This window comes from Siphateles boraxobius, unplaced genomic scaffold, assembly GCF_051911475.1.
Source record: "Siphateles boraxobius isolate OS27281-9 unplaced genomic scaffold, OSU_SipBor_1 8, whole genome shotgun sequence".
NCBI classification, from domain to species: Eukaryota; Metazoa; Chordata; class Actinopteri; order Cypriniformes; family Leuciscidae; genus Siphateles; species Siphateles boraxobius.
The window spans coordinates 12,336,286-12,355,941 of NW_027509208.1; the positions used below are offsets into that span (position 1 = coordinate 12,336,286).

At 39.7% G+C, this 19,656-nt stretch overlaps 1 protein-coding gene across 1 annotated transcript in view; it reads right to left on the reverse strand.

Annotated features, from left to right (window-relative positions):
- nmu (neuromedin U) overlaps nt 1-18,287 on the reverse strand; it is a 367,892-nt gene extending 349,605 nt beyond the window's left edge. The window contains exon 1 of the mRNA XM_077220593.1: nt 18,222-18,287. Within this exon, the coding sequence (XP_077076708.1) occupies nt 18,222-18,258 (37 nt within the window). The 5' untranslated portion in view covers nt 18,259-18,287. The remainder of the gene's footprint in view (nt 1-18,221) is intronic.
- Nucleotides 18,288-19,656: the final 1,369 nt, after the last annotated feature.

Here is a 19,656-nt window from a genome sequence, read left to right on the forward strand (position 1 = left end):
GAAGAAAAAAAAACTTCCAAAAAAGAAATGGCTGAATCGTGGTCAGTGGACGAGAAGTGCAGACATTCCTCTCGTTCTTTGCCGAGGAACAGATAAACTAACGATCAGTCAAAATCCCACCCACTTTGAAGCGGCACTAACTGCAGTGGAAAAGCAACTGAGCCGTGCTGCACCGAGCCGAGTCGTACCATGCAGTGGAAAAGCGAAGCGAGCCGAACCGTGCCGCGCCGAACCGTCCTGAGCCGTACCATGCAGTGGAACAGCGCCATTACATAAGAGCCTACAGTATAGACCTTATGTAGCCCCACCCATTTTCCCGCTCATTGTGTTCTTTTTTTCTGGTTTGTATTTCCACAGCATGAAGGTAAGATCTTATGGATTTATTCATTTTTTTAAAATCTTCCCTGTCTACTGACATTTATTATTACAATGCTCATAACTTTTGTTAACTCTACAATAAGTAAATCCACTTCACCAGCTAATTACTCTTTGACAGCGATGCCAAAGAAATATACAGAACTACCACAAAAACAGAAGTTCAAACACAATATCCTAAAGATGGCAGTGCTTGTTTCTCTGGCGCATAAGGCCTATAGATCTCCATTTGTCACTTTACCAGCCAGTAATCACCAAGCCAACTGAACCTCGACTAATATACTAGGAGGATATAATAATGGTTGCAAGGTTTCATTGAAGCGTTTGCGATCCAATTCACATAAATGAGTCAACTCAACCCTGACTTATCTTAAGTGGTACATGACCCTCAACCCTCAAAGGATGTCCGTTTAACTTTCACTTTGATTTCTTTGAATGTGCTCTTAAAAGAGTTGTCATGGAAATCAACAAATATTATGCCAGCGCTTGCCTGACATTTGTAGGTGAAGATCATTTCCTTGAAAACTTGTCTACTTGAGATCGTCAGTTGAAAGTTTACAATCCCTTCAGTATCAAAAGCAATTATAAAACTATGCATGCAATGTTTTTGTCTCCTTTGCCAATTCAAAACCTCAGTGTTTTTGAGGATGCCTGGTTAAATCTCCTGAGGCTCTCCGAGTGAGTCTGCATAATCAAGTATCCCACACACATTTCCAATATAATCTAAGCAAGACCATCTACACGAGAATAGTGTTTCCTAGAACTTAAAGGGATAATTCACCCAAAAATGAAGATTCTGTCCACATTTACTCACACTCATTTTGTTCCAGATTTGCATTCGACTTTCTAACCTGACTTACTTTCTTCTGTAAAACACAAAAACTTTGACTTTGACTTTGACAGACTTTTATTGTCATTCAGAATACAACAAGTGTATACAGAACGAAATTTCGTTTGCATAGGCCACAGTTTCAGTGCAGTGTAAATGTTCATCCCAAAAATTTGTACAAACAGATTATAATAAATATATAAATAGCAAAGTGGAATAAATAATTTAGCTATCTAAATATCTATCTATCTACAGCAGTCAAATATAGGACCTGCAGTACTAAGTATTATTTATTAGTGTTCAACAGCCTGATGGCTTGGGGGACAAAGCTGTTATGAAACCTGGAGGTCCGACACTGCATGCTGCGGAACCTCTTTCTGGAGGCCAGCAGACTAAACAGACCGTAATGGGGGTGAGAGGGGTCCCCGCAAATTTTCCTGGCCCAAGAGGTACAGCGGTTCTCTGCAATGTCCTGAATGGAGGGAAGAGAGGTGCCGGTGATTCTCTCTGCTGTCTTACCACCCTTCTTACATCCTTCCAGTCAGAGGCACTACAGCCTCCACACCACACTGAGATACAGCTGGTCAAGATGCTCTCTATGGTGCTTCTGTAAAATGTGGTGAGGATAGGCGGGGGCAGATGGGCTCTTGTCATCCTCCTTAAGAAGTACATCTGCCGCTGTGCCCTCTTCACCAGCGATGCAGTGTTTACAGACCAGGTAAGATCGTGAGTAATGAACACACCCAGAAACTTTATACTGCTAACCACCTCCACGTTTATGTTGTTGATGAGTAGTGGAGCATGGCTGGGCTGGTTCTTTCTGAAGTCGACAATGAGTTCTTTGGTCTTTTCGACGTTCAGGATCAGACTGTTATCTCTGCACCAGCCCACCAACTGCTCCACCTCCTCTCTGTAGGCCAGTTCCTTGTCATCCTTTATTAGGCCTACCACCGCTGTGTCATACGCAAATTTCACGATGTGATTTGTGGCATGCCTAGGGACGCAGTCACGTGTCATCAAAGTGAACAACCGAGGACTCAGGACACAGCCCTGAGGGGATCCTGTACTGAGAGTAATGACACTAGAGGTATTCTGTCCAACCCTCACTGATTGCGGTCTGTCAGTGAGGAAATCAAGAAGCCAGTTCCGTTAGGTGAGCTGAAACCCATGGGTCCCAGTTTGTCTACCAGATGTTGAGGAATGATGGAATTAAAAGCTGAACTGAAGTCCAGGAACAGCAGCCTAACATGCGTGTTCTTCTCCTCTAGGTGTACAAGACTTGGGTGCAGGACGGAGGAGATGGCATCCGCAGTGCAGCGATTTGGCCGGTAGGCAAACTGGAAGGGATCCAGCATGGAAGGGAGTCTGGAGATAATGTAGCCTTTAACCAGCCTTTCAAAGCACTTCATTGTGATGGAAGTCAGTGCGATGGGCCGGTAGTCGTTTAGTGAGGTGATCCGAAATTTTTTTGGCACTGGAATGATGTTGGCAGTCTTTGAGCACGTTGGCACTATGGCCTGGTCTAGCGAGAGGTTAAAAATATCCGTCAGAACACAGACCAGCTGGTCTGCACAATCCTTGAGCACTCGCCCCTGAATGTTATCAGGGCCTGGGGCTTTCGGGTATTTACCCTCCTCAGAGACTTTCGTACATCAGCTATGTCCAAGCAGAGTGCTTTTTCTTGCTGATCTGGAACTGCTTTTTTTGCACAAGTGCTATTTAGTGCCTCAAACCAGTGTCAGTGTCAGCCTCACCTACTGGAGGAGGTGTTACCTTATGGTTAGTGATGGTCCTTATACCTTTCCACATGTTGCTGGTCTTGGTTGAGTCCTGGAACAGGTCCTGGATTTTCTTACTATGAGAACGCTTTGCCAGCCTGATGGCACGGTTTAGATTGTCTCTTGCTGTTCTCACAGCCTCTACATCGCCAGACTTAAAGGCAGTGTTCCGTGCTTTTAGCATCTTGCGTACTTCTGCAGTAACCCAGGGTTTCTGATTAGCTCCGGTAATGATGTTCTTCATGACGCTAACGTCCTCTGTACATTTACTGATGTAAGCTAACACCGACATCGCGTACTCATCAATGTTCGTATGACCGCCGTAGGTGGCAGAAGTCCTGAACATGTCCCAGTCAGAGCAATCAAAACAGTCCTGGAGTGCCTCCATTGCCCCCTCTGACCATATTCTCACCTGCCTCACTGTAGGTTTCCCACTGATGAGCAGGGGCTTGTATGCGGGAATTAGCATAACAGATAGATGGTCTGACAAGCCAAGTTGGGGGCGGGGGGCTGTTCTGAAAGCACCTTTGATGTTTGTATACGCCTTATCCAATATGTTCTGTCCCCTAGTTCCAAAATCCATATGCTGGTGGAAGTGTGGAAGAACTGTTCTCATGTTGGCCTGGTTAAAATCCCCAGCAACAATGAAGATGCCCTCAGTATAAGTGGATCGCAACTCACTGATGGTCTGGTAGAGAACATACATAGCCACCTTCGTGTTGGCACTGGGAGGCACGTGCACGGCAGTAATAATAACACAGCCAAACTCCCTGGGTAGGTAGACAGGCCTGCAGATTACATTCAAAAACTCAATGTCCGATGAACAATGAGTTGAGACTGTCATAACATTTTTACACCAGTTGTTATTTGTGTAAATACACAAACCACCCCCCCGGGATTTACCAATGAGTTCACGGCTCCTGTCGGCTCGAAATGTAGTAAATCCTTCAATGTCAACAACGTTATCCGGGATTTACGTATTTAGCCATGTCTCTGTCAGGATTAAAACACAGCAGTTTCTAAGCTCTTGATTTGGGGTTAATTCCAGGTGCAGGTGATCCATTTTTCCGTCTAGCGACCGGACATATGAGAGAAAGATGGATGGAATCGGCGTTCTGTGGGGATTAGCTTTTAGCCTAGCTGTTAATCCTCCCCGACAGCCTCGCTTCCGCCTTCGGTCGCACCGCCTCTGCTTCCTTCTCTGTCGGCTTGTATTGGTAGACGAGACAGCTGATCTATCGGCCGCTGGGACTTGCCGACATAGCACTCCAAGGCTACTTAGACACTCCTGGACACTTTTGTCTACGAACCCAAAGTCGCTGTATGGTCGTAATTCCAGCAAATATTGAGGATCATACACCACCTCATGATACGTGGCGACTGTTTCCGCCATCCCAGACAGAGTAATTTGGTCGGAAAACGGAGTAATTTGGTCGGAGAGTTCGAAACTGTCGTGAGCCTATGCAGCCGCAGCCACACAGGGCACCGCCGAAAAGGAAGATAATTTGAAGAATTTCAATTGCTTTTGTCCATTACATTAAAGTCAGTGGATTCCGAAAATACACTGACTTTCACTGCATGGACAAAAACTTCATGTTTAGTTGAACTATCCCTTTAAAAGAAGGAAACAAGAGTGTCTCCATCCATACTCAGCCCTTCAAACTCTTAACCTTAACACACGCCGACGCCACTGTTGAGAGCTTTGGCTTTACACTCAAGTTGTCATAAAACTCAATGACATCAGCTGAGAGTTCCCACATTATAGTATGAGAGTGATTTCATGTGGTCTCATGGTCTATATGAGTCCATTGTGTCTAATGCCTCACCAAGATTTTTTTTTGCCTATAATGTAGTAAAAGTAGAATTATTTAGATAATAAGAAACACCGCCCTGAATGGAGATTTAATATTGCTAATGCAAGCAAGAAGCACTCAGTAAGCCAATGGCAGACAGTGAAACTGCTTGGATCTGCAAAATGATACGTATTACACTTCAGATTCTGTCACACAAACAGTATGCTGCTGTCTAAACAACATCACCAGCGCTACACACCAATTTCATCTGTTCCAGCTATATAGAACAATCATTGCGGTTTGTGTCCTTATTACATTGACACTTGGCATGCTGTTCTGAAGTGTTATTGAATCAAAATAAGACTCGTCCACAAATCACGACAAATATAATCTTATAAGCAACAAAAATACAAGGTTTGCATCCTTTGTACCCTTATGACGGATTGAATGGCAAATGGCCGGTGTTGGGCTTGTCAGTAGGAGGCATGTAAAATTAGTTTAGAGTCCTGCACAAGCTCTGTATTTCACAGAAGTAACACTATTAGATCTCTGTGCAGGCAAGTCTGTTCAGACATAGCCATTTATCAAGAAGGCGCGAACATCTTCCTGTCCATCACAGCCCACACTTGGTGGAACACATCCGTCAAAGAGTTGGGTCCTTGAATGTGATATGAATTATAAATGCCCATTATAAATTGAGCCATGTACATATGGCAATATCAAATCTGGTTGGCTCGACTCCAACAGCCAGGGGCGCAACTACCCAGTCTCATACCCCTTTTCCACCAAAAAAGAACGGGTTCGGAACTGGTGCTGGTTCAAAGTTGGTTCGGAGTTGGTTCAACTTGCGAACCTCCTCAGAACCTGTTTGTTTTTCCACTTCTAGAGCGCCCAGCGAACGACGTCGTTACGTCACTGTGTACGTCGCTTTACGTCTCAGCTAGAAACGCTTGCAAGTACTGTACAACATTACTTTGGGATTATCTCTAACTCGTGAACCAAGAAGGCTTTAAAAACAATTGAAATATGTAAGTCTTTTAATCTTTTCCTTTGATATGTAATCTTTTCTGATTAGTTATGTACACCTGTCTTGTCTTTTTTTTTCTCTCCGTTTATTTGTTCTATTTTGTGACTGTTTTCTTCTTTGCTTACATAATGTTTTCAATAAAAAAATTTAAAAAAAAGCTAGAAACGCTTGCGCCAACTTCAAGCATAACAATTACAATGGCGGACTACATCGTGTTTCTGCAAATGTTTCTCCTGGCTTTGCGGTCAGAAAAGATGTATACAACACATCTAAACCCGCCCCCAGCCCCCGACGTAAGCATGACGTGGTAAAAGAACGGTTCTCTGGTTCTAGTCCAGCAAAGAGTTGGTGCCGCTTTGGAACCAGTTTTCCTGGCCGAGAACCGGTTCTTTGGCTGTCGAAACACAAAGAACTGGTTCGCGCGCAGGCACCGGCTCCGAACCGGCTCTCAAAACGCTTTGGTGGAAAAGGGGTATCAGAGGGGTATGCAGCTACAATTTTGGCGCCTCACAACTCGTACCTGCTCGCCCAGCGCTCACGGCGACCCCGCCCGCTCGCGATATTACGAGTGTGTTATGAAGTATGCATGTGTGTATGTAATCCAAATGTACTACATCATGTAATAATTATCATTTGACCTAGTTCACTAACATTCACAAATCCTCTCCCATTGCCTCATGGGATAGTAAGGTATCCATCGAATGCACACTTTGGAAGTAAAAGGCAATATGGGTATTATTCTAACTAATGTTTTATGCATACAATGATTTCCGATATACTACTCTTTTCATGTACTTATTTATACCTACTATATAGTGAGGAAGTAGGCATATTTAGATGTATGGTTGATTGAGTCAATAAATAATTTACTCAACCAAATCATTCAAAAGCACGGATTATTTCAAGAAGGAAAACCACCTACACTCTTAAAAAATAAAGTTATTTATTTTTTTAGTGGCATTGATGGTTCCATGAAGAACCTTTAAACTCCATGGAACCTTTCCATTGCACGAAAGGTTCTCCATAGTAGGGAAAATGTTCTTTATATTATTAAAATATTCTTCACACTAAAAAAAAAAAAGATGTCACTCTGAAACCACCCTTTCTGAACTTTAATTTCTATAAGTGTACTGTGAGTTACTTGAAGATGAGCAACAGCTTTGGCTTAATTTCAAACTATTTTTGTTGGTGGAGGAAAAATAGACAAAGTAAGTGGAAATATTGCATCTAAAACATAAGGGACTCAGTATAACTGTATTGTTTATCAAACTGCTATATAAAAGTCACATGTTAACCCTTAACTGTCACCATCCCGTATACGGGAGATCTAACTTTATATTACTATTAAATCCTAATCTAATTATGACAAACTATATATCGTTGGAAAGGTCTAGGACTCCTAAATAGATATTTTAGCGCTGTTTTTTTCTTACAAATTATGTATGAACAGTAATATATGAATTTATGACAAGAGTGCGCCTCAAAAAATCGACGTCATCACAGGAGTTTCTGACCTTTGTCACAAAAAGTCGACAAGCTTACGAACTCAGAATTCATCCTGTGAAAACCGTTTTGAAATTGGACGTTGCGTTATCATAGAAACGGTATTTTTTTATTAGGCCCCTCCCCTTTTGGGCATCATCTTTCATAATTTATTATCAAAACCTTTTCTAATCTTGACACATATAAATCTAAACACATATTGTCAGAAAGGTCTGAGTCTCAAGGTTCCAAATTTAGTGACAGAAGTGATATTTGGATAGGAATTTATTAATTTGTTATGGCAGAATGCATACAATAAAATTCAATGGAATTCAATGGCACCCGGTGGCTATTTTTGGTATAACGCCTAAACAAAATCTCATGGGAACTTCAATTTGTGTGATATCAACTTTAAATTTGGAACACAACTTGGTTAGATATATAGCTTTCATTTTATAGTAATTTTATAGTAAAAAATATTTTGTAAAATATTTATTTTATATTAAAAAATATATATTTATAAAGTATATTTGATTTACTATAAATTATAACTTCCATAACTTTTTCATACTTAAATTGCTTTCACTTCAGTAATAATCTGCTGATTGTTTTCTTTAAAACAAGACCAAACTTAGGTCTATATTCCAAAGCATTCTTGAATTACAACCATTTAAGTTTGTATAGTGCATTTTAATGTCAATTATCAAAAGAGGGGGGTGACAGTTAAGGAGTTAAGACTCTGACACTCATCCTTTCTGATGTGAACATTCTCAATTGTTAACATGAGCGTCGAAAATTATTCACTGCTCAAGCCGCATATGCTTATGGCATGAAACAGGCAAATATATCTCAAAGTTACTTGATTGGTTAGTTTTTTTTCTTAAGTAAAAGCAATTTGTAAAAGTGGAAACTGAGCTGAGTAGGGGTCACTGTTAAAGAGCCACCATCAGTGATTCTACTACCAGTTAAAAGTGGATATAAATTTTACTAGCTGTTGCAGGTTAAGTACTGTGGCAAAGGTGACCCCCAGTCATCGCTAACAACGGCTTTTCAGGAAAGCAGCTCTAACCATGAGCCCAGCAGAGGTCAAAGGGTAGGACATCTGTGAAAGCAGCCTCTGACCTCCATACAGAGCTCAATGGAGACAATAAGATCAGGTTTCTGACTGAGTACACCATCAGAAGGCTGCTCTGCATCTGTCTTCTCTATTCTTCACTCCATTTGTACTATTTTTGTGCTATACCTTTTTTTGTTTCACTTTTGCATCTCATTATCAATCTAATATCTTATGTATTTAACTTTCTTTGGTAGACATAGTATGTCAAGACATAGTATATAGTTGTCATTAGGCTAAAGATATTCAGATATTCATTAAATGAGTAGTTTACCTAAACACAGTCTTTTTGGTCTGTTTATTACATATATGTTGTATGCTCCATAAGTTTGGCGTCAGTAAGATAACATGATCTAGGAGTTGATCTAACATAAAAGTTAGATCAACTTTTATGATCTAAGTCATAAAAGTTGACACTTTTATGACTTATTTTTTTAAAACACTTTTAAAGACATTGTTTTTACAGACACGTATAAATGTGAACAGCTAAAGCCATACAAAGTGCATTCAAATAACATTAATTCACTGATATCACAGAAGATCACTAGAGGATTTCAAGAATCCGACGTCAACATTAACTGTCAATAAAAGCATTCGGGGACCCTAAAGCATGTGTACATGTTGTTAAACACACATCAAGGATTTAAATAGACCAAGATGGACAAATAGTACATCTCCATTTTGAAAACATTCCAACTGTCCCAGACGTAACGTGGGGATCACCATTTCGTCTCCACTATCCCAGCTGCCCATCTACAATTCACAGGGAAGTCAACAGCGTATGCATGTACCCTTTCAACTTGGTGTCATTCTGCTTGCCGTTCTCAGCTCCCGTCTTCAGTAAGAATTATAGGTCACAACTGCTTCCTCTCATAGGTTCAATCAATAGCATGACCCTGTGTTCTTGGGGGTTTTCATGAAAGCTTTATAAGGATGAACAGAATCACCCCTTCCCCCAGTTAAGAAACCTGTCCCTTGAGGCGCTGGCTTGGGTTTATTCAAGACTTCCACCCGCCTGTCAGATCTTAAGGGACGTGTCTTGCTGTGTTGAACAAACAGATGTGTTCCATGTCTATCATCAGGAGTAAAAAGACCATATGCTGTCCTGGCCTAAAACCTGGCATGTTAAAACGGCTTCTTGATGTACATTGGTTCTGTTCCCGTCCACTGTTTGATTGATAGCCACAGTCCCTGTGAGTTGTGTGAGCTGAATCGTCTACAACAGAGCAAAGGCTCCTGGGGAGCCAGGGGTCAAAGTTCAAGCTGGGCTCTCTGCGCCGTTACACTTCAATGGTGCGTCTCAGAAGATCTGTGCAGCGGGAGAGGTCACTTGTCACCCCATGAGGTCACTGTGAGACAGCTTAGGCCATACACACAAATTCCCTCCCTTTTACAAAGTTGTGACTAGTATTAGTGGGTCTTAGACAACATGGCTCAAGGTCAATATGGACTTCTTGTCCACCTGTCCTGCTCAAAAGAACATGCAGAAATCAGTCAACGTGATGATTAGATATTAAACACAATGCAGTTGTTTGCGTTTGCTGCTATTTCACAATGTTACTGTTGTGTGCTGTACTTTTATTCAAAGAAATGTATCATCAGCATAAATAAGATAATTCTTTCAAAAATATTTAAAAATCTTACCGACCCCAATTTGTTTTTTATTGTAGTGTATATTTATTAGTTGTTATAAATCTTTATAATAAAGGATTCGCTCACATTTTAGATTAGGGTCCATTTCTCACTATTAACTAACTATTAACTACAAATTTTGCCTTAATAGACTCCTAATTACTGTTATAGGTGGTTGTTAAGTTTAGGTATTGGGTAGGATTAAGGGATTTAGAATATGGTCATGCAGAACAAGGCATTAACATGTGCTATAGAAGCACTAAACAGCCAATATCCTAGTAATATGCATGCTAATAAGCAACTAGTTAATATTATTGAGAAATGGACCCTAAACTAAAGTGTTACCAAAGATTCATATTTGAAATTACTGTTCTCTTCAGAAACAAAGCAAAAAAAAAATTCTACAATTTTTTGTCAACATGCACGAGCATGAATCCATCTGAAAATTTCACAGGTGTCTTTGTGAACGGGCAACTGTGCTTCATCCCTACATCCTCACGGAGGCATTATGTTGACGCCTGTCTATAAGGGTAAGTTTGAGCTGATCGGAGAACAAGCCCTGGATCTCAAATGTTTTGTTTTCCCAACGAGAGGCCCGGATGGAGGAAAGGGTCTGTGTGTAGGCCGTAAGCCCACAGGAAACAAATATCAGGAAAAAGATCAGCAATCCCAACATGATGCAGCGAGCTAGCGGAGAACTCCGCACCAGAGCAAATCCCACCGACAATGAACGCGCTCTGAAAACAAGCCTTCAAAATATGACAGCAGTGACCAGCAGCATCATACTAAACATACTTTTAAGAAGAATTCACATCTTTTCCTCACTTTAACATCTCAAAGTAACTGCATTTCTAAAAGCCTAAAAATCAGACCTCATGCTTCAATGGTCAAAATTTGTGCCATATAATCAGTTAAGACCCATGTCACAGCAGCCCCACCCCCAGCTCTTGTCGACTAATACGATAGGTAGTGGAGGCAATTTTAAGGAATAGCGTTAGGACAATGTGGATTTGAGGGCAATATTGATGGGATAAAGGAGGGATGTCAGATGAATGTCAGGTATTGTGAAGGTTGATAAAGGAGTAAGCCGTGGACCATGAGGAGGTCAGTCATTAGCCATGTGGAACGCTGATCCATAGAGGTGGAGACGGGCCATTAGGCACACATCAGTGCCCATCCCTGCTCCCCAATCCCATCCTGTGCTGGTACAGACACCCAGAGAGAAAAAAGACAGAATGATGGAAAGGAAAGGTGTTAAGAGGGTGGAGAGGACTGACGGGGAATAAACAAGGGTTCATAGGATCACAGCTTCTCACCGTCTCATACTGCCAAATGACTAATAGACTTTATGAAACTATTATGAAACTTCATGAAATTAACTATTAGGCTACCTGCATTAGAGAGTGCCATTCCTGTGCAAGGTAAGACAAAATAAAAAAGAACCTTGCAAGTGCTAACAAGCACAGCTGAAGTTACTTCAACAACAATTATCTAAAGAACCAAAAAATGAAAGTTGCAATAAAGAAACAGATTTTGAACAATGATTTTGATTACTGTCAGTGGTGCGACTGAATAAAGAAGGTATTTAGGTGTATTTTCCAACTACAGCCACTTTTGGCCAAGCTGACATTTATAAAATAAAATCTTAATTACTTAATTTGTCCACTGATGGAAATTACATATTTAAAATATCATTTTGTCAGGCTAATGTCATAGCAAGCATTTATGTATCTGAAATATACACAATAAATAATTTTTTCACACTTTTATAAAATTAAAGCTTCATTGGAAATTAATACTTACCGTTTTATCTTAGATTTTTCCACACTTCTTATATTTCATCTTGAACTATTTACTGACAATGTTGTCTTCTTGATTAATAAATACAACAACTTTATAAAAAATAAATAAATAAGTGTCCAGTGTGGTGGAAATGACACCAGGTCATAATTCTTTGAAAAATTTACTTGAATTACATTTCACCCAATAAGTATAAAAATGGTTCCATGTTTATTTGACCATTTGTTTAGATTATCATCGTTTTCAACATAATAATTCCTGTTTTATCGTGGATTTTCATTCATTCCATGGTCTCAAAAGTCTGAAACAAGAAAAAAAACACAATCTATAAATACATGTAGTCAAATGAATTACGGCATTAAACGGAAAAAATACAACAACAAAAAAACTATTTAATGTTAATTCTAATAAATTCAAACACTGGGAAAGAATTTGAAGAGACACACATTTATATTGTAGAAATGTGCATTCCCAATATATTTAGCTTTTTTGGTGAGCTTACATCCAAATAAGTCCAATTTTAAATCAATTTCTTTTAAAGATCTTCTACAGTTTGCTGAATGGACAGGAATCGTGAATCAACTTTTGGTTAGCATTACTGCACTGATAGCTTGACTTTGATGGGGGACCTGTACTAGTCCCACAGGGCACACATAGGGCCAGGGACCACCTCCCTCTGCTGTCCACCGAGGGAGAGTCACACAGCCACATTGTCCTGCATTGTCACTGGATGACATAACCGACTGATTTATAACACTGGCTCAGAAAAGGATTCTTTGTGTCCATACAATACGCCTCTAAATGTATGACACCGCATTAATTGGCGTGCTCACTGAGTATTTGCATTGGTAATAATTAAACATACGGCCCACCTCCTGCTAAACTGATCGGTCAGGATAGCCACGGATGTGCTCCTGATGCACAGTTGGTTGAGTAACAGCGGAATTTATGCGCTTAGTGTCATCGGCTGCCTGAAAGATTGTCTGTGCATGAATATGCTTCCACTATTGGCAACTTGACAAGTATTTTTGAATAACTTTGATTGCCAGCCTCAAGCTATGCATGTCCAAGCATTATTTGAAGAAATAATTCTACAATCAGGCTTATACGAGTACTTTCCCAATGCCTCACATATCATTCCATAACCACAACATGACTGTCTAGTCCTAGTAGTCATTAATTGTTACAACAATAAGATTCCCTTAAACTTAGGAATACAAACAAGATGCATCTGTGTCTGTTTCTCTGAACATGTGACAGAGGCCCGGCAGGGGGCAGCAGGAGGCAGTGTGGATTTGACAGTATTCAACCAGTAGCACACAACTGACACTCCAATACCACTGTGTGCGCTCTAAAACATAACACACACACACATGCTCAAACGAGCATGTTCCATACTGCCGACACACTCAAACTTGGTTTCACATAATGATGCAGCTTCAGGGCAGTAAAACCTTCTGCTTCATCCACATCTACACCCTCATCTGCTGGTGTTGCCTGGACTAGCACGGCTATAACAATTACAGACAGCCTGGCTTCTCTGTTTCTTTGAAAGAAGTCCAGAATGGTTATGAAGCATTAAAAATCAGCAGTAATAGCCACTTTTCAATGTTCAAGGATAGAAATTACCCAGAGTTAAGGGCAAAAATGCGCCTGTATTTTATAATATTCTATGAGGCCTATGTTGCTATGTTTTCTGTGACACCGCAATGACCTAGCGATCAAATATCTGTATTTTCCCTCTCAAGTCAGTGTTGAATGTGATGAAAAAATAATACTAATTTAATACTAATTGTTGAGTATAGGGATTAGGGATAATGGCACATTTAATTAATATAAATTCATATAATCTATTATTCAGATAGACCCCTACACTCCAAAAAAATGATTAGTAAATATCACAGTAATAATTAACTTTATTAACTTAATAAAATCTGATCATTTACTTGATTCTTTGAGTTAAACATACCAAAATATTTTGTCTAAAATTTAGTTATATTTAAGTTGTTTTTTTTTCACGAAAAGAATTTAGTATTTGACTAACCAATTATTTATTTATAATAGCATACACTTAATATTTGTGAAATTTCTATCAAAATATTTGAGAATGGAGAATTAAACTGATCTATATATATTACACACCTTGATAAAGGGAATTGAACAAATGCCAGGGGACAAACATTGACACTTAAATAAAACAGTGCTACTGGAATATATCATTATTGCTAATAATTGGTAGAATATCCTAAAATCTGATGAGTTACAAAAGCTAGATGGAGTTTGAATCAAATAGGAAAGCATAATGTTTTCTCTCCAACTACACTTCCAGTAAATACTGTCTTTTAAATCTACTGCACACAGAGCCAACTGCAGGCTCCAATGTTGGTTCTCCTCCATTTGGCTGTTGCGTCTTCCTGCATGCTCTAGAATGGTGCTATAAAAGAGGTCTTATCTTATTCTCATCTTGCCCTGAAATCTAGTCATCCCACAACCTAGTCACTAGTTTTGGAGAAGCCCTCCCAATGACTGTTAGCATTAGCATTAAATCCCACCCACCCACTCTTATATTCCAGGCAATTCTGCTGCTGTGATCCCAAACCCCTTCTTGCTCAGCCCAGCCCTGGGACCACGCGAGTTTTTCCCACCTTTTATGGGATCAACCCCTTATTTATTACCCTGTTATTTATTTAGAAATGCTTCCGGCCTCGATCTTGGCAGAATCAATTTATTAATTCTTCTGCGCAACTGAGGCGGGTACATGATATCCTCTTTCTTTAGCGAAGCCAGATCCCTGCCAGACAAAGTTAACCGTGCCTTGAGAGCCCAAAGACTCAGATCCAACTTGGCTTATGTTTGTGGTGCTGCCCGCTGAAAAGTGCTGTTGACATTAATCTACAATTATGCAATTTTACAAATGAAAATGGTGTCCCTTTAGTGTGTGACAGATTAGGATGTTAATCTAAGCAAATGTAAATATCCATTTCATTTTAATATACAAAGGCAGAATGTGCCCTCAATATCAGATCCTGTTATTAGAACAGTAAAGCAGTGGCAAAGTTATATTGTCTACTTTATAAATGTTTGGAAAAACCACAAAACTAAGGTTTTGATTCAACTATTTGCAGACAGTCACTAGTTTTAGAGATTTATAACATTGCGTGTATATATATAAGATAACACTCTAAAGATTTGTTAAAAGTGCTGTCAAAATGATTAATCACATCCAACATAAAACTTTTTTATATGCATACATATGTGTATATGGGTGTTTATACACGCATATATTATATAAACAAAAACTTTTGTTAGATGTGCTTAATCGATTTGACAGCACTAATATATTGCCCTTGTTATTTTATATATATATATATATATATATATATATTTACACACACTGCATATATTAAAATATAATTTAAAAATATAAAAAGTATAGGTATAATATATTAAATAAAATAATAGTAATTAAATAAAATATTTTTTTGGTTTGCACATACTTCGAGATTGCATTCATCATTTACAGGAAGGAATTTAAACGGGCATTCGGCAACCCTAGCTATTTCTTCGCTGATTTTCACTTTTGCTGTTGCATGTTTTCTCAACGAGCTCCCCCTACAGCTGTGAGGCGTATATTTCACAACAATGTCATAAAAAAACTCACTTGCGCACCCTTGTCCCCTCTCTACCGCTGCTCATGTTCATTTGTTATTATTGCCGAATGCCCCTTTAAAACAACACTTTTTGGCACCTGATCAAGCATCATCCATTGTGGGTTTGCTTATCATGTACAGGTACAAGTAAATCTGCTGCTTGGCAGAAGCAGTCAACACTGGAAGATGTGCATTAAGGGGATGGACCCAATGGCTGTGCATATTGGCTTTTTACTGTCAAAACAGAGATTCGAACAGGTTCATTAGCTCTGACAGCCAGTGTCTCGTGGTGTTGAAATATCCCCTTCTGCCACTCAGGCCCTTCACCTTAAAGGTGCCGCTGCAATGTGTGTCGATGCGCCACCACATCCCTGACAACCACTGGACACCCCTTTATCAAGTGTGAGTCGACAAGCTTAATCTGACACAAAAGGAGATGCAGAGGGCTAATCATTCATTCTTTCCACACAGGCAGTTATAGGGCTCTCAATTCCACAGACATCATCTTCCCTGAAGCCCTCTGCATCCCCTCTGGGTCTTTCTCATAGCCACTGGTTTCAGACTGGCTGCTACCGGCTGTGACAAGACTGCTGGTGGTAAGGTGGGCTGGGAGGTTGGGGGTGGTGGAACAGCTGCAGTCACAGGACAAACAGAAGCTGGAAGACGCTGGTCTACCCTGACACCACCAAAAGCACTGCCAGAAAAGACAACTGGCATCGCAAGAGCCGAGCTACTGTTATCTGATGCAGTGGGAACAAAACCGTTGCATGTTGGTGAGTTTCGCAAGTAGTTAACATGTAAAAATATCACAATGTTGCAGATTGGAATAAATTCTGAGGCTAATATTAATTCAGGCTAACTGCTAACACCAGTTTTATTCAAGCTAAGACTGGGAAGGAAGCATTTGCTAAAAAGAAGTACATTAAAAAAACATACTTTTAAAAAGAGTGCCTATTAGGCTATATCATACTTTAAATTTTAGGCAACCCCCCAAAATAAGTGTTCTTCTTTGAAGCAAAATAAAAGATTATTAAAACATAATGATACTTTAAAGTAAAACGTTTAATCTAACGTTATTACAAAGTCCACTTTTTAAAAGTGTACTTAATTGTGTTTTGAAATGTTAAAGGGGACATATCATGAAAATTTGACTAAGGGCTATAATCGGGTCCACAGTGCATCTACCAACCCAGAAAATGAGAAAATTGACTTTGTTTTGGTAAGTCTTTCTCTGCAAGCATGTAAAAAAATTAGACGATCAGATTTAGCTCCCCTTCTGACGTAGGAAGGGGATCTTATTATAATATTACCGCCCCTTAATCTGCACGTTTCCACCCACGACGCCGCCATTTGGTTTTCCCAAGCGACAACAGTGTAAAACCCTGTTCACACCAACAGCGACACGCAGCGAAAAACAACATAATCCCATTAATTTAAGCGACACGAGACAAGCGACAAAAGTTCAGAAATTTCAACTTTATGCAAATGAGAAGCAAACTTCGCTAGCGACAACCAACTGGAGTGAAGACTGTGGAGCTCACGTCACCGTCTCGAGTGCAGGCAAGACAGAACAGAGTTCCAGAGTTTCACTGTTTTATATGATACTGTCAGCAGTCTTAGTGAGTTTGATTACTATAATTTGTGTGTTGTTATATGATATCCAAGTTTAGCACTGCTGCAGTTCATATAACAGTTCCCCCTGCATTGTTGATTAAGTACAAGAAAATGTATAATTTGTTAAATTCGAATGAAGTTTTAGTCATTTTTGACAGTATGAGTAAGTTTAATTTGTTGATATATCTATCATTAATCAATAATTTAAAGGTACAATATGTAGGATTTTTGCAGTAAAATATACAAAAACCACAAGGCCAATGTTATATATTTTGTTTAATTGATTACTTACAATATCCCAAATGTTTCAAAAAATTTGTAAATCGTGAGAAAATTGCGATTTTAACCAAGGAAACGGGGCGTGTGAGCAGGGATGAGGAGTCGCCAGTCAATGACGTCATATCCGCGTTACCCTTGGTTTCCGCCAGGAAGGACCTCGTACTGCCACAGTAATCATGGCGACAGACGTTGACAACTGGCCCGCCTAGCAGGACGCTCACGCTGTTGTTGTTTTGTTCAAACATTTTGGATCATGGCAAGCAGACTTTGAGACAAAAAGAGGACTAAAACGAAGATCAACATCTTTCGAGATGCCGAGAGCTCCACGTCTGCGTCTAACTTCGACTTGACAGAGACGCGAGTGTTGCGTGTACTTTTAGACAGGTGAGCAAATGTACATAAAACAAATGTTATCAATGTTAATCAATGTTATTTAGTTCAACATAATGAAATGTTAGAATATGATCTGTATGTTATTCTAATGTTGATCTAGGTTAACGTACTTAGTCTAATACAGCCAACACACAACCTAACTAACAACATTCAAAACACTCAAATGACGTTTAGTGTGATAGTGTAACTGTTAGACCTGTGTGAGTATTAATCCAGCACTTGCGTGTAGTTCGGTAGAATGAAATGTCCTTATTCTTTTATATCCGTGGGACTCGCGTTGCGTTTGGCACTGGTATACGTCTAGCAATCGCACCCTGCTTCATACCACAGTCATGTTAAAAACATTAATGTATTCACTAATCCATAAAAGATCCACCAGCTTGACGACAAGATCCATAATTCAGCTTAAAGGGATAGTTCACCCAAAAATGAAAATTCTGTCAGTATTTACTCACCCTCATGTTGTTCCAACCCTGTAAGACCTTCGTTCATCTTCGGAACACGAATTAAGATATTTTTGATTAAATCTGAGAGCTGGATCATTCCTCCATACTAGTCCATAGGCTTCTTGAGGGTTTGAACTTGCCGGCCTCGAAAAAAGACATTGTTAAAATAGTCCAAGTGACTACAGTGGCTCAATCTTAAGTTTATCAAACGACGAGAACACTTTTTGTGCGCAAAAAACAAACAAAAATAACGACTTTATTTCAACTATTCATTTCCTTCTCTCTGGGCCCCGAGTCAGGTTACTAGTTTAACAGCATATGATCTGTTGTTGTACGTCACACGCATCACCCACATGACCAGCGTCGGCCAACAGTGAGCCTTCGTGTGACGAAGCTCTATGCAATTACACTAGTTTAACTGACTAGAGGGCCATAGAGAAGGAAATGATTAGTTGAAATAAAGTCATTATTTATGTTTGTTTTTGCGCACAAAAAGTATTCTCGTCTCTTGATAAACTTAATATTGAGCCATTGTAGTCACTTGGACTATTTTAACGATGTCTTTAATAACCTTTCGAGGCCGGCAAGTTTCAATCCCTCAAGAAGCCTATGGACTATTATGGAGGAGTGATCCAGCTCTCAGATTTCATCAAAAATATCTTAATTCGCGTTCCGAAGATGAACGAAGGTTTTGCGGGGTTGGAACAACACGAGGGTGAGTAAATACTGACAGAATTTTCATTTTTGGGTGAACTATCCCTTTAATGTGGAATATACGTCATCAGTATATGCCTTTGTTATTGTAAGAGGTTAGCGACCCTTGGTGGCAAAAAATCCTTGCATATTGTACCTTTAATGGACTGAGCACTGTTGTGGTTAATACAACACTCTCCAACAGCAGAATGCTACTTTTATGTATTTTAAGTCTAATTCCTGTTCAATTTAGAATGATATCTTAGTTTTATATACTGTATCACTTGTGATTGTATTTTCTATAGATATGGCCAGACATGCAGTCTACCAATAACATTAGAACGACAGCACTAGGAACGCCCACAAGCGACTGTAACGACACTATAACGACTAAGTCGCTGGCTGTGTGTGAACGGGGCTTAACCAGTTCTAATGCACAGGCAAAAGTTCAAAGCTTGCAAACTGTTCTGTCGTTGGCGGCACAGACCCGCACAGAACACTATTTGACAAAAAAATGTCACAGCTGTCTTATAAAGACCTCAGGGAACGGTGTCAACTTGTGTGAAAGTTAAACATGACGGTACATGCAAGTCGATCAGATGAATAACACAACTACAAGATACATTTATCCACTAACCATTCAGAAACGTCCAGGTGCGTCTGAAAGTTGCAACCTCTTCCTGAGTCTCACTCTGCTACAGGTTATTTCTGAGATTTTGGATGATTGAAATTAGCCTGTTTTGTTATTTCC